Source organism: Phoxinus phoxinus (assembly GCF_949152265.1).
Source record: "Phoxinus phoxinus genome assembly, chromosome: 22".
Lineage (NCBI taxonomy): Eukaryota > Metazoa > Chordata > Actinopteri > Cypriniformes > Leuciscidae > Phoxinus > Phoxinus phoxinus.
This window is the reverse complement of record NC_136897.1, coordinates 3,933,364-3,954,589: the sequence shown is the minus strand read 5'-3', so window position 1 is coordinate 3,954,589 and position 21,226 is coordinate 3,933,364. Positions and strand designations below refer to the sequence as shown.

General features: G+C 39.4%; 1 protein-coding gene across 5 annotated transcripts in view; it reads right to left on the bottom strand.

Annotated features, from left to right (window-relative positions):
• The window catches only part of kif21b (kinesin family member 21B), an 86,612-nt gene extending 75,867 nt beyond the window's left edge, over positions 1 to 10,745 (bottom strand). For all 5 annotated transcript variants that reach the window (XM_079597694.1, XM_079597693.1, XM_079597696.1 and 2 more), the window contains exon 1: positions 10,346 to 10,745. In XM_079597694.1, the coding sequence (XP_079453820.1) occupies positions 10,346 to 10,386 (41 nt within the window). In that variant the 5' untranslated portion in view covers positions 10,387 to 10,745. The remainder of the gene's footprint in view (positions 1 to 10,345) is intronic.
• Between the last annotated feature and the right edge of the window lie 10,481 nt (positions 10,746 to 21,226).

Below are 21,226 nucleotides of genomic sequence, written 5' to 3'. Positions count from 1 at the left end.
ATGACCGACTCAACGGCCGTAACCACAGACATGGTAATCAAGCTTTGAATAGGTGTCACATTCATCTGCTCCTATTGGCACCAAGCAAAAAAAGCCCTCAGTAAACTCCGAGCCAGACTGAATTTACTGGACCAGAGAGCAGTCCACGTCCCAGCGGGATCCAGCCTGGGTGGGAGCGAATGAGTCAGTGACCAAGGGTGACCAAGCTATATGCCATCAATGTCTTTTGTAAGCAGGTGTGTGTGTCTTATAGGGATAACACACCTCCAAACGCACAAACAAACACGTTGTGTTTGTGTTTGGCTCAAGAGAGAAGCGTGATGCAAGTCATGTACAAATGAAAGGCCGTAGAGACCAGGACAACACAACCCCGATGACAGCACAATCAATCCAGCAACACACAGATCTCAGCCAGGGTCATCCAGTCTTTTGGTGCGGTAACATTGGCGGATTTAGTTGAAATTGATTACCTGCAAAAAAAAGATTAATTGTCCAGTGTCAATAGTGTAGTGATGCACAAAACACCACTCACACAGAAGTCACTTTCAAACCATGCAGCAACCTGGTGAAGTTGAACATGTAGCCAGATCAGGTTGTGTGAGGAATTATTTTTCCCGTTCGCAAAATTCCTGATTGCATAGGCTTGAAAATGTGACCATTTTTAAACTTTATAATAACATAACTATAACCTCAGAATTTCTTAACCTAAAAAGAATACTACATTTACATGTTCTGTGGTCATGCAAAACTCATGTGTTTAAAATGGTTTTTAGCATGTTGAAATGCGGTTGCTAAGGTTTTTTGGGTGGTTGCTAGGTGGCTGCAAAATCAAACAGCGTCTACGACCAAGTTTCTATGATATTCTCGTCTCCAGAGTCCAGATATGCACACTATACCATTCAAAGGTATTCAAAAGATTTCTATTTCAAATAAATGCTGTTCTTTTGAATGTTCTTCTATTAAAAAAATCCTGAAAAAGATGTATTATGGTTTCCACGAAAGTATTAACGGTTTTCTACATTGATAATCAGAAATGTCTCTTTAGCATCAAATCAGCATGTTAGAATGATCATGTGACACTGAAGACTGGCGTAATGATGCTGAAAATTACAATTTACAATCTATTCACAAAGAAAACTGTTATTTTAAATAGTAATGAAAGTTTTACTGCATTTTTCATCAAAGATTGTTGAGCATAAGTGACTTATTTTTTTTAAATCTTCAAACTTTTTAACTGTAGTGTAAAATCTATGGGATTTTATGCTAGTTTTATCATGCACCAGGTGAAAATCAAAATCTGATTGCTTAGAAACAAGCAATTATTATACACGCCAACATTTAATGAGTATTAATAAGTGATGCTTGCTTTAAAAGCTGCCTTATTTGCTGCCATTAATAAGGGAGGAAACCCTGTTTCATCAGAGACCCCCGGCCCCGTTTAAGCTCCTTACTGCTTAAGATACCTAATCACCAGCTGGCCCCTTAGATCCGTTAAACAACTTCTTTATTATCGTTTACAAGCTGTGCAATGTCCAGAAGGTCCCTGTGAACAAAGCAGACGAGCCCCAGCTGAGCGCTCCAGAACCTGGGTGGACTGAGCCCGTGGGACCGTCCCGGCCCTGGTTCTGTTAATGCAGTGTGAAAAGAGAATTACAGAGACCAGCGCAAAGGGTCCAGTTCTATTCACTTCATTGTCCCACAATCCCCCCCTCCTCAATTCGCAGGAGAATAGAGGGACTATGGGAGGGGGCTGGAGAGGGCAGCAGGGGGTCAGTTTGATTTCAAAGCCCAGGGTACGAGCTCGTCCTGAAAGGCTCTCGGACAGTCCGGCAGGGAGCCAACAGAGTCAAGCGGAGCATGAAGCAGGAACAAAATTTATTTAAATATAAAGTGTATTTAAAATTCACAAAAGAAAAGCCCTATTGAAGTTTCCTGAACCTTTGAATAAGAGTAAAAAAGGCCTTCTGTCAGCAAATGGTTTAAAAAACACAAAATGCAAAAACCATGAAGTCCTCCAGGTTAATCATTTTATAACTATGATAAGATTAAACACGACCAAAGAGGATACGCTGGGAATTACTGATGCCATGCTCCCTTGATCCCAATTAAAGTCTTGTAACAAAGTAAAAGTACATTACAAGTACACACACAGCTTTGCATTAACACATTTTAAAACAACTAATCTCTCTTAAAGGGACAGGTCACCCAAAATTTAAATAGACGTCATTTATTCAACCTCAAGTCATTCCAAACTTTCTTTATTCTTTTCCTGCAAAAAGAGATTTTTTTGCATAATGTTCATGGCTCTTTTCCATAAAATTCCTTTAAAAATTTTTTTTTTTTTTTAAAGAACCATAAAAATGCAGCAACAATAGTCCATAATAGTCTAAGTCTTCCAGCGCTGTATGATATTATAGCTTTGTATAAGGAGAAACAGACTTAAAAAGCTTACAAGCAACAGTTTATCCGTGCATCCAAATACTTTGCTACTATATAGTCAGAGAAAAACAGTATGTGAATTCGTAGTTTTCATAGTAAAAATGTAGGCAAAGAGTATCCCGAAGATTTCCTATGGCCCTGTCCCAAATGGCACACTTCATCTGCATTTACTCGTGTGGTCTACTCTAGTGGACTTATCAATGGTCGCCGCGTGTGAGTGATCGTGATCCACAAGACCGTAGGGTGTCCTAATGGTCATTTTAGACTCTAGAAGGGTGCTCGCGAGCTGATATGAGCCCTCGATGGGCACTTTTGCTGAGCAAGCACAGTTTTACCCGACAGCGTGGACTCAGAGAAAGACCGCAAAGGCTTACCTTGTAATTTGGGACAGGGCCCATTTCTGCCAAGATTTTGAAATGGATACTTATGGTGCATGGTACGGCTCAGTACGGTTCGGCTCGCTTGGCTTTTCCACTGCGTGGTACGACTCGGCTCGGTTTGCTTTTCCACTGCAGTTAGTACGCTTCAGTTTAAAGTGGGTGGGATTATAGACTCGTTATAGTTTATCTGCTCCTCGGCAACCAACGAGAGGAACGTCTGCACTTCGTCCACCGCGATTCAGCTTTTTTTTTTCAAGTAAGTCAAGCAAGTAGTGCAGGTGCTACAGCAGTGGCTGTTACTGGCTATTTAAATCTAGCGGATTTGGTGTCTCCTGTCGCAAATACAATGACGCTGGTAGTCTGACCAATCAGTGATCTGCAGTGTTTTCACGTCACATTTAGTATCGGTACGGTACGCTTGGAACCTCAACAGAGGTGGTACCATTTAAAGCGAGCCGAAGCAAACCGTACCGTGCAGTGGAAAAGCGCCACAAAGTGAGCAGAACCGAACCGTGCCGTACCGTGCTGTGGAAAAGCGCCTTTATATCCCATGAGGCCACAGGAGAAGACTAGAAAGAAAGCAACTAGAAAAGTACAGCATGAACAAACATTCTGCAAAGCATCTCTTTTGCAATCCACGGAAAAACATCAGAATTTTTATTTATGTTATTTTTTATAATAACATCCCGTTTATACCTCGTCAAGAACATCTGATCTAACACCCTTAAATCACACTGTAGTGGCTTTACTCTACGGACCTCTTTGTGAGAGAGTGTGACATATAGCCGTTTCTTAGAGCCTTCAAGACACACACACACACACACACACACACACACACACACACACACAGAACAGTGATCTATCACACGCAAATAATTAATAAATGCCTCTCTTTGTATGCTTCCACTGAGAGCTAATGTTGATTTTCCTATGCAGTCCTTTGACACTGAAAGAGAAAAAGACACTTCCTGTTTTCTCTTGCCCTCTCTGTTGCTCTCTGACTCTCTCTTTCTCTCGCCACCTCCCTTCAAGCCTCTTCCCCTTTTCATTTGAAACACAACCGGCCTTTTCTTCCAAGCAGAGGACGATGTCTAAAAGAACAGCATCTAATTGACTCAGAGAGACATTATCAATTGAGGCTCTCATGTCAGTGAATCACGGTTGTGGGTCTGGAAGGGCTTCTAAAGGGAAGCCCTGAGGCAAACTGGCTACTGGGTGCATTTAACTACACGTCTTCACTGAAACTAGCGTCACAGAAACATACCTCTGACCCCCTCGCTATCACTTCCTGTGTGGGCACTGAACGCAGTCAACTACACAATCTACTGCCTTGCATAGCAAACGATTTCCGGTGGAAACAGCAGGAAGGATAGTCATAGTGAGATTTCCACAGCACAACATGTAATTAGTGTCTCTAACCTAGGGCTGTAAACGATTAATCGCGATTATTCAAATCCAAAATAAAAGTTTGTGTTTACATAATATATGTGTGTGTATTGTGTATTGTTCTCGCGAGAACACAATTTGAATTTGCTCAGCGAGTCACTCTGGCATCGAGTAATGATGCTCATTAACTATGCCCTCGTAGCTGAGCTGCACCAATCACATCGGGTTATCTGATATAGGCGGGCCTGAGGCGAGCTAAACCAATACTAACCAACTGCAGAACCACAGATGACGACAGCGCTGTGACGTCGAAGTCATCAGTAAACATTGCAAGATGGCTATGGATGAACACCAGTTGTTTGACACGGCTTTGGCCGCTACAATGAACGAGTTAGACTTGACTTTTTATCTAAAAGAGGAACAGAAGACGGCGCTCAAATCGTTCCTTTGCAAGAAGGACGTTTTTTCTGTTTTGCCGACTGGATACGGCAAGAGTCTAATCTACCAGTTAGCTACGCTAGTAGCTAAGCGCATGCTGCGTATGTTGTTCTGGGTCGTAGTGTTATCCATTTGCGTGCAGTGAGATTTTCAGATGCATGCTTGGTGCCGCCCCTCGAGTTGGGCGATTTTCATTACTCGACACCAGACCATTCATCTTTTGGATTTGGGTCTGGATTTCCAGGCTAGGTGCACAAACTGGAAACCACGTTACGCAACAGTTACAAGTCAGCTATCATGATTACGGGTTAAATAAGACATACTGTATTACCAAATTAAGTTTATTTTCATATTAAACATTGCAACCAACATTTATCATTCATTATAATGTTTTTGAATTGGACAGATAAGATTAAGAGAAGTTTGTAATTAAATAATATTTACATGGAGATATTTTACACATGTATATTAAATAAAATGATGGTAATTTGTATTATATTTATGTACAGAAGAATATTATTGCATCGAACCATCAACTCCTCTAATATTTGAGTTTCATCTGTGTTTGACATTGCAAGGTATTCTGAATAAATGCATTTTGTAAAAATGAAGTGAGCTGATATCCCCTGCTCGGGGAGTAGCAGTGAAAACCCTGTCAGCTTCATGCACACTCACGACTGTGTTCGTAGTTCTGAACTGAATCCTCATTTAAAGTGCAATGGGTTGTGGGCAATATCGATTTCAACATACCATGCTTTGGGACACACTTATTCAAATCTCACTCACTATTTATGATGGTTAGTAGTATTCACATAGTATGCTTGAGTTTTAAACTCATGGGACCCCACCATTCCTGCCCTCCAGGGCGTAAAAAATATTTCATCAAAAGGCAGAGAAACAGAGACAGACAATGGTATATCCCATGAGGCTGTTGAGGAAGTCATTGTATTAATAAGCACTAAAGAAGATACTCATACTCCACATTTTATGCAGCACAAAATAGTTTAGCCGACTTGAGAGCATTTCTGTTTGCCTAAATTAATCCTGAACTTATTTAATCGCCTGATCTGCCGCAGGCTTAAATGGTTATTACTGCAAGTGCAGCTTAATGAAATGTTCAACTGAATATGGCCCATGCAAACCAATCTCTTATTCATATTCCCATTGAATCCAGAGAAAATACCCATACATTCAGTGTATGCAGGACAGGCAGTAAGCAGGGCACCTTTACAAAAGACACTGTGCGCTGTGGGACGTATTTCAACTTGAACTGCATTGTCCAGGTTCTTTAATAGAGCTTAATGGACTAGTCTCGATTACAAGAAAAGCACATTCAATAAACTCTACTGACAATCACAGAGGGGCCAATGACATTACATTTTTTCTCAGACCTACTACTAAAAAAAAAGATTTGAATGTTTTAAATTGCTTAAAATTTATTTGATCTTTTGGGGCGTTGAAAAACGTTTGTCCGCTGAATTAAAGTCATGTGGAAATAAAGCCATCATGCAGGAAATAAAAGGAAATGACTGTCAAGGTAAATAAAGTTTCTTAAAAATCACAGATCATGTTTAGTAAAATGTCATGTGGTGCGACTCCCCCAAACCAATAATATTTATGAATTCATTAATGCAAAAGCTTTAAAAAAAATCTAAAATAATGATTAAGATGTGTAGACTCATAGGGATTCAAGGACTAAGTAAAACATTTTAAATTGATAGTTACACCACATGACATTTAATTCCTTAAATAAGAAAATGTTTCAAACCACATGAAACTAGACTAGACTAGACTTTTTAACATATTTTTCTATATTTCTCTGTATCATGCACACTAGCATTTGTCCTTGACCCAGTGATCACCATGTAACTCCAGAGGATGCCAAGGACCCTAAAAGTCTTGGGGGAAGCTATTCCCATAAACAAGGCAATTACGAGTCTGGTTCCCAGGAGCCTCAACTATTAACATGATCCCCCCACAAACTCCGGCATTCTCAGCCAGACCCTTGAGAAAAGATCAAGCCGTGTCAGTAGGAAGCGGACTGGACACATAAACAGGTCAGGCGTTTCTCAAACTGTCAAGATGCAGGCACTTATCTGGCAGCCATAATGTTTGAGCTCAGTTCAAAGTAATATTTCTAAAAACAGTTAGTGATGTTAGAAGATGAAATCCCAATGAAATCATCAGACGCGTTATCTCGAGACCCTGAAGGAATTCCTACGAGACCCTCCAACTACAGACAGTCTGACGCCACGGTATGGATAACCTTCTTTATCAGGCAAGAAAATCATCAGCAAAACAAATTTTCACTTTGTGTCTAATTTTAACAGCGCTGTTGAGTCAACACTCCTGGAGAACGTCTCACTTGTCTATACCAGGAGGGAGAGGAAAGATGCCCTGCAGATGACATACACACATGAGGGAATGACACACACACACACACACAATACAGATGCAAACTCCCACCCACAGAGAAAACACAATCAATCTCTCAACCGCAGGCTTTGATGGTGATTAAGAGGAAATGAGGTAGAAAAAGGGTCAACTCATGAGAAGTGAAGCTGAGCTTGCTACTTCCATGTTGAGGTCACATATTCTCACTGTGGCAAGGACATTCTGTCTCTCGGTAATAATGGAGAAGTAGTTTATTTCACAAAGGATGCAATGACGTGACATACTGTAAATACAGAAGCGTTTATTTAATCACTCGCACTACTGTAAATTAGTCTACTGGTAGGAATTTCATCAAGAAAGAGCTTCTAAACTGTCCATCATCGTCTCGTCTTGTGCGTCGTTAGGGTGGGCATCAAGGGAGATTCTGGGTCAGCAATAAAGACAATCTGATTGGCTGATATCCTTAATTTCTCAATGTCCTCCAAGCTCAGTCATATCCTTCCTGCCCTTATCCAATGACTGCTGGGAAACTCCAAAAAAAGAACTGCCAATGATGAAATAAACACAATTTTTGAGGATTTCACTGCTTCCGGTTTTGATTTCATTGAATTTAAATGTCCTGAAGGTTAATATGACAATTCCTCTTCCTCCCCAAGAGGTTTGCAATGCATATGATTGCCTTTGCGAAATAAACCATCATTTGTCAATACTTTCATACACCTCCTGAAACACTTTGTTTTACAGTAAAACAAAACTAAAAGCTAGATTAAATTACATAACTTCAGCCCGGTCTGCAGTTGGGCCGAGTCAGAATCAGTCTGTAGATTTTGGACAGTCAGAATTATGACTTATGATTGCATCCAGTTGGAGGATATCAAGGAGGAAACTAAAGACAACTCCGTACATTGAATCGTAGCAACTACACCAGCCAGATCTAATCACAATGTAATGGAAGTAGCGACAGATTATTTATTTCGTATTGCAATCAATGAACAATTTACCGGCTCGCACAACTGGGGGTAATAGATATAGGACGTATAGGACAAAGAATTAAAAGGGTCCATTTAAAATTAATTTAAAAAATCCTACAAACTATCTGTAATAGCACAAATCTCAAAAAATGATTTAAGTGCAACGTTTCGGTCCCATGACCTTCATCAGGTATACACGTATTGTTCTGAAACGGATTATTCGAAAGAGAAAAAAACATGGTTCAATTCATTGGTTGCTGATTGGATGGACGCAGATCTTATGTGCTCTTCAAGCCGACTCAGAGATAACGTAATTACAATTTCCAAAAAGATAAGTTGTATACATGTGGGAAACTCGGATTTCTACGAGTTGGAAGCGCATGACACATTTAAACCCTCAGACTACAGATCTAGTCAGAAGATATCAAACAATTATGATATTTTGAGCCAACTTTAGATGAAAGACTGCAACCAAATAAGGAGGGTTCATTTTTCAACAACGCCAGCCAAATGCAAACTTTGATTTAATTTTCTAGAATGCCATATTAAGTGTTATGATTTCACCCATTCATTAAAGGGATAGTTCACCCAAAAATGTAAATTCTATCACTCAGCCTCATGTTGTCCCAAACCCGTAAGACTTTCGTTCATCTTCGGAACAGAAATAAAAATATTTTTGATGAAATCTGAGAGCTTTCTGTCCCTCCATTGACGGCAACGTTATTTCCACTTTCAAGGCCCAGAAAGTAAAGACATCATTAAAATAGTCCATGTGACTATATGTTAATGTTAATGTTATGAAGCGGCGAGAATACTTTTGTGCAGGGACTGAAAGCTCTCGGATTTCATCAAAAATATCTTAATTTGAGTTTCGAATATGAACAAAAGTCTTACGGTTTTGGAACGACATCAGGGTGAGAAATAAATGACAGAATTTTCATTTTAGGGTGAACTGACCCTTTAACGTAGTAAACCGCATCTAACATCTCTGGCTACAGTGTACTGATTTTGTCAATCAATTACTATTGAAAATAAATTAGTTCCGGTCACTTTGTCTTCTCTGCTGCACACTGCTGTCAGTGTGAACACCCCTTTATGTTAAGCATGAGCAATACTAACAGTGATGCTCGACTTCAGCAGCTCTTAGAATCGTATGTTTGAGGAATATCAATCCAGTCCTGCCTTGCAAGCACTGGAACTGGATCCACACAACAGTCTGCATATCTAGATGAAGTATAGCTTTAAATAACAGTCCGCCTTCATGAGGTTCAGCAGAACACGTGGGTCTACTTCATTCATTGATGTAATGCTCCCCCTCCCATCTGCAGGTGTGACCCACAGTGAGCCGCAGACACAGTAAAGCACGCTTACTACACCAACTGTGCATCAAAAATCAACCATGCACCTGCAGCCACACTCCCGAACACAAAAGACCCACTTCAATCTAGCATTACTGCAACAGCAGGTCCGTTCAAAGCACACAAAACACACAATGCAAGAGCAGGAGGGGCTTCCAGACATGGAAATGGGGACATAACACACCCAGACACTGGGTTTGATCTCTAAACTGCTCTGTGTTCTTGCATCAGAGTCAGACTGATCTGAAGGGGATCCAGACAGTTCTCAGACCACCGCCTCGAGTCATGCTCGTTCACTGCTCCTGACTGCTGACACGCGCTTCAATTTTACGACTGAATAATGACATTAGTGTGATTGGCAATTCTGATGATCATTGCAGACGAGGGCGAATCGATTCGATATTGATCTATGGCGATATTACTCACTGATGTGGGGTTTTAACAAAGGAAATAAGGACATTGAGAAGGAGCGCGCGCGCGTCTTTGTCATTATCACCTTGCAGACATTCCTGCATCATCTGATGTCCTTCAGGATTTATGCAAAACTCATAAAGCAATTAAATGCACCTTACTGCACACTTGTGTACAGTGCACGAGACAAGTCAAACCTAAATGTAACTTCTGTCTCTATATGCATTATGCATGTAATTATGCATGCATGTTACATGCATGTGGCGGCAGATGGGAACTATAGTTCGTGCACATCTGTGTTTGACACTTACAAGAAATGTTATGCTCAACGGGTTGCAATATTGCATCTGTGTGATTGTGCATCACCGGGGTCTTACCTTGTGCAGCACACACCCAGAGAATTGCAACACCCCGTTTGTCCTACAAACTCTTTGTTGTGAACGTAAATAAACAGTGCATGATACATAAAACATATATATAATAGCACGAACAGTGTATTATACTAAAAACAATGTGAAATGATGGTTGCATATGGGCACAGTCGGCAGATTCTGACAGGCAGGCTTACCTTAAAGAGACCTTGACAGAGCAGTCGTTTTGTGTCGCCATGCTTTGTGTTGTCGTTTCACCTCGCCCGTCAAAAAGAGAAGTTGAGAGAAAAAGTTGAGCTGGAAACACTGCTGTGCGTTAAAACGCGCGCGACCGCTCCGGTCCGTCAATCAGCGTTACGCAGCCAGACATCGCCGTTCACCTCTGTAATACTGACGAAATCAGCACAGCGATGTATAAATCGCATGATACATAAGGAGAATTGGCATATTTTCTTCTTTCGAGCTTGTATCCTGTCATATGTGCGAGTGGCGCTCGTGCTTACTTGCATCCGAAACCTCACACAGCGCCTGTGTGCTCGCGCGTTCAATGTGCAGCGCTACTGAGAGAGGTGTGGGCGTGGCGTGTCCATATACAGCGATGATTGACAGGCCTTTCGACCACACATAGCTGCTGGTCCCGCCTACACTTGGATGTAATTGACCAATTAGAGCTTGGTGGATTAGCCTTTAAAAGCAGACTCAGCGGTCATAGATTAAACGCAACTTCAGCGGACACGTCTCTGAACGCCGCGTTGGGATTCATATTAATGAATCGGTTCGTTCGAACGCTTCACTGCTAAACCCGTTGAAAAACGATTCACCAACCCATTTAATTCTTCACTCAAAGTTACCGAGAAATTATTTAACGTGTTGTTTTATTTTGTTTAAGTTATATGTATCTAAGTCAAATGAATGTGTTTCTCTTAATTACCCTAGGCCTATTACATGTTTAAAACTGTTGATCTGGAACAAAGAGTGACATTAACGTAAACCATGTAAATAGCCTAGCCCACTTATTGTGTGAAAATTATGTCCAATTTTTCTCAAATTATGACTGTCCCATTGTGGGGACAAAACCACAACCGCTAACGTTTTTTCTTTTTTCTAAATTATAGGCCTATTTAATAAAGTAAAGATGTGAAATTATAGACGTGTGATGTGTAAGAAAGAAAGCTGGTCAAAATCAAGGTAAATATTACTGAACAGAACTCTTTATTGTGCCTCTATCTTTAGTCAAGCTTTAATTTGGTCAAATTATGCAAAAATGTGAACAATTATTTGTCTGTATTTATAGACTTAACAAAAGAGAAAGGACAAAAAATGTCTCTTGTTTTATTAATTTTGTTAAGTAATGCTGCTGGATGCATTTTGAAAAATTGCGAATCGGTTCAATTGAGTCATTCCAAAGAATCTGTTCAAATGAACGATTCATTCGCGAAACGTAAGTCACATCTGAAACACTGCAAACGGAGAATTGCTCTGGGTTCGAGTCTCGAGATTTATGGTTTAAAACAGCCCATTAGTCTCAGACCATGCAAAACAAAACAGAAATGTTGGGTACATTACCATAATGACAAGCCTGCTGGTCTCGGTAACAGATTGGGAAACATAGACAACTTCACTTCTGCTTTAAAAGTGGAATAAACTTTAAAGGTTAAACAGCCACAGGCAACTCTGTGAGGAACAAAAGCATGGTTTATATTATATACTGTATCTTTAAATTTTTAAATATACATAGGCCCAAAAAAATGTGTCCTCAAATAGAAAAATGCAATTGTTTGTGCTTGTAACTTCGATATAACACTATATATAAGAGATCAGCTGTCACAGGAGCACGTTTAGCAGTTGCTCTGAGATGGGGAAAGCACTTTGTCCAATTCACCACAAAATAGTTTCACAAGAACACCAGTTTCCCGTGAGGATTACACTTATGGACAGATCTCTTGCAGTTAAAACATAAAGAAGCTGTTTCATGAACGCATGTTGCACAATCAGAGCTTCTGAACATATTCAAACAGATTATGAAGCAGTTTCATAAGACACAAATCATTCACATAATGTCCCATCATGACACTAAAGGAGGAGAATGTTTAGCTTGAAAACCCCTTTTCTGGATTATTCACTTATGTAAGTGTTATTCAGGGCGTGCATATGAACGCTTGGAGGTTTAAAACATCACATGATGCTATTTTAGAGACTTAGGAGAGGATTGTGTTTGTGGTAATTTGGGTAAGCCGATGTTTTTGAAAATGCCTCCTTACAGTCTTTCACCTTTCACCTTAATTGTTGGATTGCATATAAACATAGAAAATGTTTACATTCTGAATGTGTGTGTATATATATAAACACACATTCAGAATTTAAACATTTCCATAATACATAGCCTACACCCACACATATTCAGAATATCTCTGACAAGCAAGAATCAGAAACTGATGGACCTACAGCAGAATGACAGAGAATGTGACTTGCATTTTCATTTTTCTTTGATGTTTCCATAATCCCTTTTGCGCAGTTTGCTATATTTAGCTTTGAGGTCATAAGCTGATTCATTTTCACATTCTTTAATCAACCTTTTCTGCTATCTGGAAATGAATAGTATAATGTAGACAGTTTTTGCTATATGTGTCCATGGGTTAACAAAGGACTACGCCTGATTCATTCAACTCAGGCAGACGAATTGAAACGAATTAAAGTTGCAGTAGAGTTTTTGATGACAGCGTTCGCTGCGGTGTGTGTTTACAAGTCCCGGCACACTTCACACTAATGGTCGCCCCACACCAGACAAAAGCTTCATACAATAGCCAGGAGTGGAGCGGTGCGGTTGACTCGTTCAGTGTGTGTGTGTGTGTGTGTGAGGGAGTGTGTGTGGGGGGCAGATTAGCCACAGTCCATGTCTGTTTCTATCCTGTGAATACAGTAGCCGCACATTTGGGTATAGAGCGAGGGAACGGCCAGGCACAGAGTCAGCTGACAGCTCTGACTTCATCTAGGTCAGTCTGCTGTGTGTGTGTATGTCTGTGGCCCTGGGCTACACACACGTTCACATACACTGACTCCCTCATCCGTCCCCAAATTACATCCATCCTCCCCCCAGGAACTTCACCATCTGTGTGGGGAAGGGTCCTGCCAAAGCACCCAGGTTACACCCCAACGCTCACTGCATTCGGCCTAATGTGAAAAGTCAACTTGCAACATGCTGACTGTGTATTTCTACAGTAAATAGAGCGTTAAAGTGGTGATTCATAAAGAAATGAAAATTCTGTCATTATTTACTCACCCTCATGTCGTTCCAAACATGTATGACTTTCTTTCTTCTACAGAACACAAAAGAAGATATTGTGAAGAAATTTGTAAACTAAACCATTTTGGTGACTTCCATTTCTCGAAATATCCTCGAACGAACATCATAAAGGTTTAAAACAACATGAAGGTGTATGACAGAATTGTCATTTATTTGTGAAAAAGAAGTGTGCTTTATTCTATTGAATGTGCTCTACTTCAAATCTTAAAAGTATATTATTTTTTAGTTGATATATATATATCATTTATATATAATAATGATGAAATAAAAGGCCATCTAAGAGTCATTCCAGAGAGTGCACTTTCATGTTTAGACACACTTAAGTATGCTTTTAAAAATGCACTTCGTAATAATGTCAAATTGAATCTTTTGCCACACTTTAAAGTACACTTATTTTGACTAACATAATGCAAATACTTGATTATAATTGTAGCTGTAGTGGTAATCAGCATCCCGGTTTAAGTTCAAATATTTTAAGTGTACTAAATGTAATAAACTTCATCATTACAAATGTGCAATTACAAATATGTTTTATTAAATACATGATATACATATTTCAATAGAAAAAATACATTTAAGTATATTTTAGTTATGCTTGTCAGTATGGTAGTACACTACTACACAATTTTGGTGTAAGAATATAGGACTAAGAATTACCAATACTTCTACAGCATTTATTAATCGTAGTTAATGTTAATTTCAACATTTACAGACATATTATGAAAATCAAAAGTTGTATGCTATGATTAGTGAATGCACTGTGAACTAACATGAACAAACAATAAACAGATTTTTTTTTATAGCAACTAATGTTGACAAAGATTAATAAAAACTGTAACAAATGTATTGGCCAATTTTTAGTTTGTTAGTTAATCAGCTAATGTTAACGTTAGACCTGATTGTAAAGTGTTACCATAATTTTAAAGACTATTTAAAATATAGCCTGCTTAAGTTTGTCAAAAAAGTTCAGCTGATTGTATTTAATATAAATTTAAACTATAATAAATTTTTATTTGATTGCAATTAATGCATTAAATGTCTTAAAACCTTCAGTTTAAACTTTTAAAGTAGATTTTAAAGATTTTGTCAATAATTTTATCCCTTAAACTCATCTTTGATCACCAAAATTATTAAATGTTTTTTTCCCTGTGAAAATAAAATGTTCATGACTTAAAATAGCTTGAATGTAACTCTACACCCTTGCCTCATTTAGTATACGCGGATTCATGAATATTCAGATTAGCCCCGCCTCCACTCACTCACACCAGTCACTTTTACTGTAGCCTAGTAAACGCTGCATGATGGCAAGTGGAACTAGAAACCAGAAACTGATTCAGAAGAAGTGGAAGAGCTCAAGTCTCGGGCTCGTCTACAAGTCGATGTAATGCGTTTTATGTATCACTCTCTCTGTCGGACACATAACAGTAACGGTAATTAATATGATTAGCTTCTGCTTGATGTAACCTCCGGAGATCGTCATGGAGGCAGGGGCATTTAATAAAGAAACAAGCATACAAAAGATAAGCAACACGGAAAACAAAGAAAAGGAAAGACAGGGACCATCACATTCAACAACTGACAAAGAACAAACGAAACACAAGTGCTTTATATACACACGAGGAAACAAGATACACCTGGATAGACCAACATGAAAAAGGACAGGAAATACAACAATAGTCCAGACAAGACCTTTGGGGATATATGATATGACACTTACGTTATCAAACAGCTAATGTGACACAAACCATGTTCCCATTCTCCGTCTCAGTCTGCCTTCTAAACTCAGCGTCCTTAGAAACGCTTTGAACATCACAGAACGTCAATGGAGAACGGCATATAGTTCATCATCATAACATCGTAGGCCTATAGCCTACCTACACCATTTACATAATTCTCTCATATTTTCCTATAATATTATAAACAACATTAAAAGCTTGATTTTTACCACAGGGTCTTTTGCTCAGTATTTTCTCCTTAAAAAACTGCAAAAACACGGTTTGAAAATGTCTGACGTCACAAACTACCTTGTAACCAATCAGATCAACGAGTGGATCTCTGAGCTGAGTGAGTCGAGGCGGGGCTAATTTGCATATTTATAGAACCACATATACTAAATGAGGCATGGGTAGAGTTACATAGTATCATTTTACAGAGTTATTTTAAGGCATGAAAAAAAATTCAAGGAGAACATTTTTTAATATGCAATTATGGTGATCAAAGATGAGTTTTAAAGGATACAATTATTGACTACAGGGGGGTTTTAAGTATAGGCTACACTAAAGTGTACTACTTCTTTTTAAATTATTATTAGCCTATTATTATTATTATTTTTACAAAAGCTCACATTAAGTGTTTTTCCACGTACATTTGTGTCGCCAAAGATTCTCCCAGCCAGCGCTTTGGTAGTGGACTAAATAAAGTGCTAATCTAGCTAGCGGCCACTTAGGCTACCTGTCTTTTAGCAAGAACTATTGGACAAATGTTATGCCACCTAATTAATATTCATGAGGTCAGCTAAAACGGTTTATATAATGTGTCCCCAACACCTTTTAGATTGTTTCTATGCCCTGATGTGCCAAAGAAGCATAGTAACGTTTACGATTTATGTGTTTGGGGCGAATGTTTTAAATTAGCTGTGTTTTTATTAGCTTGGCCTGCTAATCAGTTGCTTGTTCTGTGCAACAAATGGCGTCTGGTTTTCATAAAGGAGGGGAATAATTACCCCATCGAATGTTGACAAAGGCAAAGATGGTGTGATGAAGGCACAGTCGGCGGAGGAGGAAGTCAATGGTCGGGTCGGTCTGGTGGTCAAAAGAGTGTCTCTTCAGGGGTCCTTCATTCTGTGTCGCGTGCTGTGTGTGTGTGTGTGTGTGTCTACATAGCATAGCCTGCGGGACTTGCCCCACTGACACGGTTATTGATAGTGTTAGTGCCACATGACGGACAGAAAGGCCTGCTGTGTGGAGGGATGACAGCGAGGTCACGGAGGAGCAGAAAGAGAGGGATTTCTTTTGTCTGGATGGGTAAAAAGAACAGACTAGCCTAAACTAGACCACTTGGACCCACACGAGTGCACATGACAGGAGAGAGCGCTCACAGAAAGCGCTCAGTCCACTGGTCATCACTGCTGAATAAACCCTGGCGTTTTTGAGGTTGATCTTCCACCAGTTTTGCAACAGAAATATTTATTAAGTGCATTTTGCGCCTTGTTTCCATGGGAACGGTTTTGAAAAAGAAAAGTAGAGCCCATGTCCTGACAACAAAAAAGGCTTTTGTATAGTGTGTCAGGATAGTGTGAATAGACAAAGCTCACTTCCACCTGAGGGCGAAACACATGACGGATGAGCATCTGCCTTCAGCCACGGGGAACACAACTATTGATCTCTGCTCATACCTGACTGTTACAAATACAGATCTCAGAAAAAGCAGTCTGGATCTCAGTAAAGGAGTAAATGGGGGGTCATTATTAGAGAATACTGCTGGTGGAGTGAAGCGGTCAGTACATCTCACTCATGGACACCAGCTGTCCGGACACACTGTGGAGAGATGAACACACATGAGCAGAGGATCACATTAATCTTCTGTGTGGATGTACTGTACCGTACGTCTCTGGTGTTACAGAGTAAATGTGCTTATGAATATGACCACGTTTGCACGGCAAAAACACGAGACGCTATGAGTTTTATTCATTAAATTCAATTTCAAAGAGTAAAAACTATCATTCTTGATATAATGGTTTTACCAGTAGATATCACCATAGCTACTATTCAAATTCAATTGTTGATATCAAGAATTGATTTCTTAGTTGAAATGGCAATGTTAATGTCAATGTTAATTCTTGATATCTGTAAATGTACTTTAACATGATACATTTGTTATTTCTGATATCTGAAAATTAATTTCTGATATCAATAATTAGGAGAGTAATTTCAGATATCTAAAATGGCTTTCTTACAGTAACAATCACATTCATGTTATCAGAAATTAACATTGTCAGTAGTTAGAATTGTGTTTCTGATGTGAAATTGGAACTAGTAAGAAATCAATTCTTGATATATATATATATATATGTGTGTGTGTGTGTGTTATATATATATTATAGTACAGTATATATAGCCTACTACTGTGCAAAAGTCTTAAGTCTTCACAAAACAAAATGGTTTGAAATCAGTTATTTATATATATTTTACTGTAGTGTGTCAGTGGGAAATATCAGTTTACATTTCCAAGCATTTGCCATTCATTGTAACAATCCATGATATTTTTGTATGTACAAGAAGTCTGACATGATATGATCCTCACGGAGATCTGATCTCACCATCATGGAGTCTGTCTGGGATTACATGAAGAAACAGAGTAAATCCAGAAGAACTGTGGCATCGTCTCAAGACGCTGGAAGAAACCTTCATGTTCAGCTTCTTCTCCACAGAAAGGCTGAATAAATGGTGTGTGTGAAGTTACCAATCAAAGTTCAGTATTTAGTGTTTGTTTTCAAACTTTAAGCAAGGACATATTTGTGACTTTGCCTATTTACAACACTAGGAAAACAGGAATATTAAAGCATTTCAAACCAGCCAAACAATGACTGAGCTATCCTTTAAGATGAAGTGATAAAAACATGACAACACCAGAGGATCATGCGCCTGACAGAATAAACATTATTAAGGAGATCTGTGTTGAACAGCAGGGGGGATGTGTGGTCCCGAAATGTCCCAGAGGAAAATCACATTACCATAAAGGCTGCAAAGCATTGTTAATATATCAGTCAGTTGTCATTAGGAAGCGTGCTGTTGTGATTCTCTGTAATTCATCAATGCTTTCACTGGTCTGACACTCAGCAGTGAAATCAAATCAAATCAAATAAGCCGTTTCTGTGCTATCGAGAGCAGCAGATGGAGCGTCCCGGCCCTCTCTTGACATGCGTCTGCCGGCTCTTCAGGACAAAGCCAGTGGGACGCTTGAATTGGGCAGATGAGCACCTCATTGATTTCCTCATTCGACCCCAAGGGGCCACTGTATTGTGCTTTTGTCCAAGCACCTTTGATTCATATATTTGAATCATGAATTATTGTGCAATTATGCCCCGGAGGGACAGGTGATGGGACGGTGACATTATTCTCTCTAAAATGTCACTGCTGTTTGTCTCTTTCTGTCACTTTCTAAAAATGGCACCAGGGCCGATTGTTGAAACTGACAGGGGGATTATGTAGTAGTTTGCACATATTATTCCACCGACAGCAGGACTAATCTGATTTTGCCAGACAATATCTATATATGTTAAACTGGAACATTCATAAAACTCTGTCTGAACTCTGAACACAGACTTGACTGTAATATAACAATTGTCCCAGTTATTAAATCAGTGATTAAACTGAATATGAGCTAAAAGCTCTCGTTCCTCTGAGTGCAGATCCTCTGTTCTGTTGATAATGTCACAGCGCCTCCTGCTGGCTGAAGCCTGACACTGGTGACTGGAATAACTGTTAGTTATAGACAACAGGAATATATACTGGTTGTGTTCGACTGGCATTCAGTCTTCAGTAATGCTGTCTGTCTGTCTATCTATAATCGTCTGTCTGTCTGTCTATCTATCGTCTGTCTGTCTGTCTATCTGTCTATCTATAATCGTCTGTCTGTCTGTCTATAATCGTCTGTCTGTCTGTCTATCTATCGTCTGTCTGTCCATCTGTCTATCTATAATCGTCTGTCTGTCAGTCTGTCTATCTATCTATCGTCTGTCTGTCTGTCTATCTATAATCGTCTGTCTATCTGTCTATCTATAATCGTCTGTCTGTCAGTCTGTCTATCTATAATCGTCTGTCTGTCTGTCTATCTATCGTCTGTCTATCCATCTATCTATCTATCGTCTGTCTATCTGTCTATCTATAATCGTCTGTCTGTCAGTCTGTCTATCTATAATCGTCTGTCTGTCTGTCTATCTATCGTCTGTCTATCTATCTATCTATCGTCTGTCTGTCTGTCTATCTATAATCGTCTGTCTGTCAGTCTGTCTATCTATCTATCGTCTGTCTGTCTATCTATCTATCGTCTGTCTGTCTATCTATCGTCTGTCTGTCTGTCTATCGTCTGTCTATCTATCGTCTATCTATCTATCGTCTATCTGTCTGTCTGTCTATCTATAATCGTCTGTCTGTCAGTCTGTCTATCGTCTGTCTATCTATCTATAATCGTCTGTCTGTCAGTCTGTCTATCGTCTGTCTGTCTATCTATAATCGTCTGTCTGTCAGTCTGTCTATCTATCTATCGTCTGTCTGTCTATCTATCTATCGTCTGTCTATCGTCTGTCTATCTATCTATAATCGTCTGTCTGTCTATCTATCGTCTGTCTATCTATCGTCTATCTGTCTGTCTGTCTATCTATAATCGTCTGTCTGTCAGTCTGTCTATCGTCTGTCTATCTATCTATAATCGTCTGTCTGTCAGTCTGTCTATCGTCTGTCTGTCTATCTATAATCGTCTGTCTGTCAGTCTGTCTATCTATCTATCGTCTGTCTGTCTATCTATCTATCGTCTGTCTGTCTATATATCTATCATCTGTCTGTCTGTCTGTCTGTCTATCTATCGTCTGTCTGTCTATCTATCGTCTGTCTATCTATCTATAATCATCTGTCTGTCTATCTATCGTCTATCTATCTATAATCATCTGTCTGTCTATCTGTCTGTCTGTCTATCTATAATCGTCTGTCTGTCAGTCTGTCTATCGTCTGTCTATCTATCTATCTATCTATCTATCGTCTGTCTGTCTATCTATAATCGTCTGTCTGTCAATCTATCTATCGTCTGTCTATCGTCTGTCTGTCTGTCTGTCTATCTATAATCGTCTGTCTGTCTGTCTCTCTATAATCGTCTGTCTGTCTGTCTATCGTCTGTCTGTCTGTCTATCTATCGTCTGTCTATCTAATCGTCTGTCGGTCTATCTATCGTCTGTCTATCTATCGTCTGTCTGTCTATCTATAATCGTCTGTCTGTCTATCTATCGTCTGTCTGTCTATCTATCGTCTGTCTATCTATCATCTGTCGGTCTATCTATCGTCCGTCTGTCTATCTATCGTCTATCTGTCTGTCTATCTGTCTGTCTATCTATTTATCTATCGTCCGTCTGTCTATCTATCATCTGTCTGTCTATCTATCGTCCGTCTGTCTATCTATCGTCTGTCTGTCTGTCTATCGTCTGTCTATCTATCGTCTATCTATCTATAATCATCTGTCTGTCTATCTGTCTGTCTGTCTATCTATAATCGTCTGTCTGTCAGTCTGTCTATCGTCTGTCTATCTATCTATCTATCTATCTATCTATCGTCTGTCTGTCTATCGTCCGTCTATCTATCTATCTATCGTCTGTCTGTCTGTCTATCGTCTGTCTATCTATCGTCTATCTATCTATAATCATCTGTCTGTCTATCTGTCTGTCTGTCTATCTATAATCGTCTGTCTGTCAGTCTGTCTATCGTCTGTCTATCTATCTATCTATCTATCGTCTGTCTGTCTATCTATAATCGTCTGTCTGTCAGTCTGTCTGTCTGTCTATCTATCGTCTGTCTGTCTGTCTATCTATAATCGTCTGTCTGTCTGTCTCTCTATAATCGTCTGTCTGTCTGTCTATCGTCTGTCTGTCTGTCTATCTATCGTCTGTCTATCTAATCGTCTGTCGGTCTGTCTGTCTATCTATCGTCTGTCTATCTAATCGTCTGTCTGTCTGTCTGTCTGTCTATCTATCGTCTGTCTATCTATCTATCGTCTGTCTATCTAATCG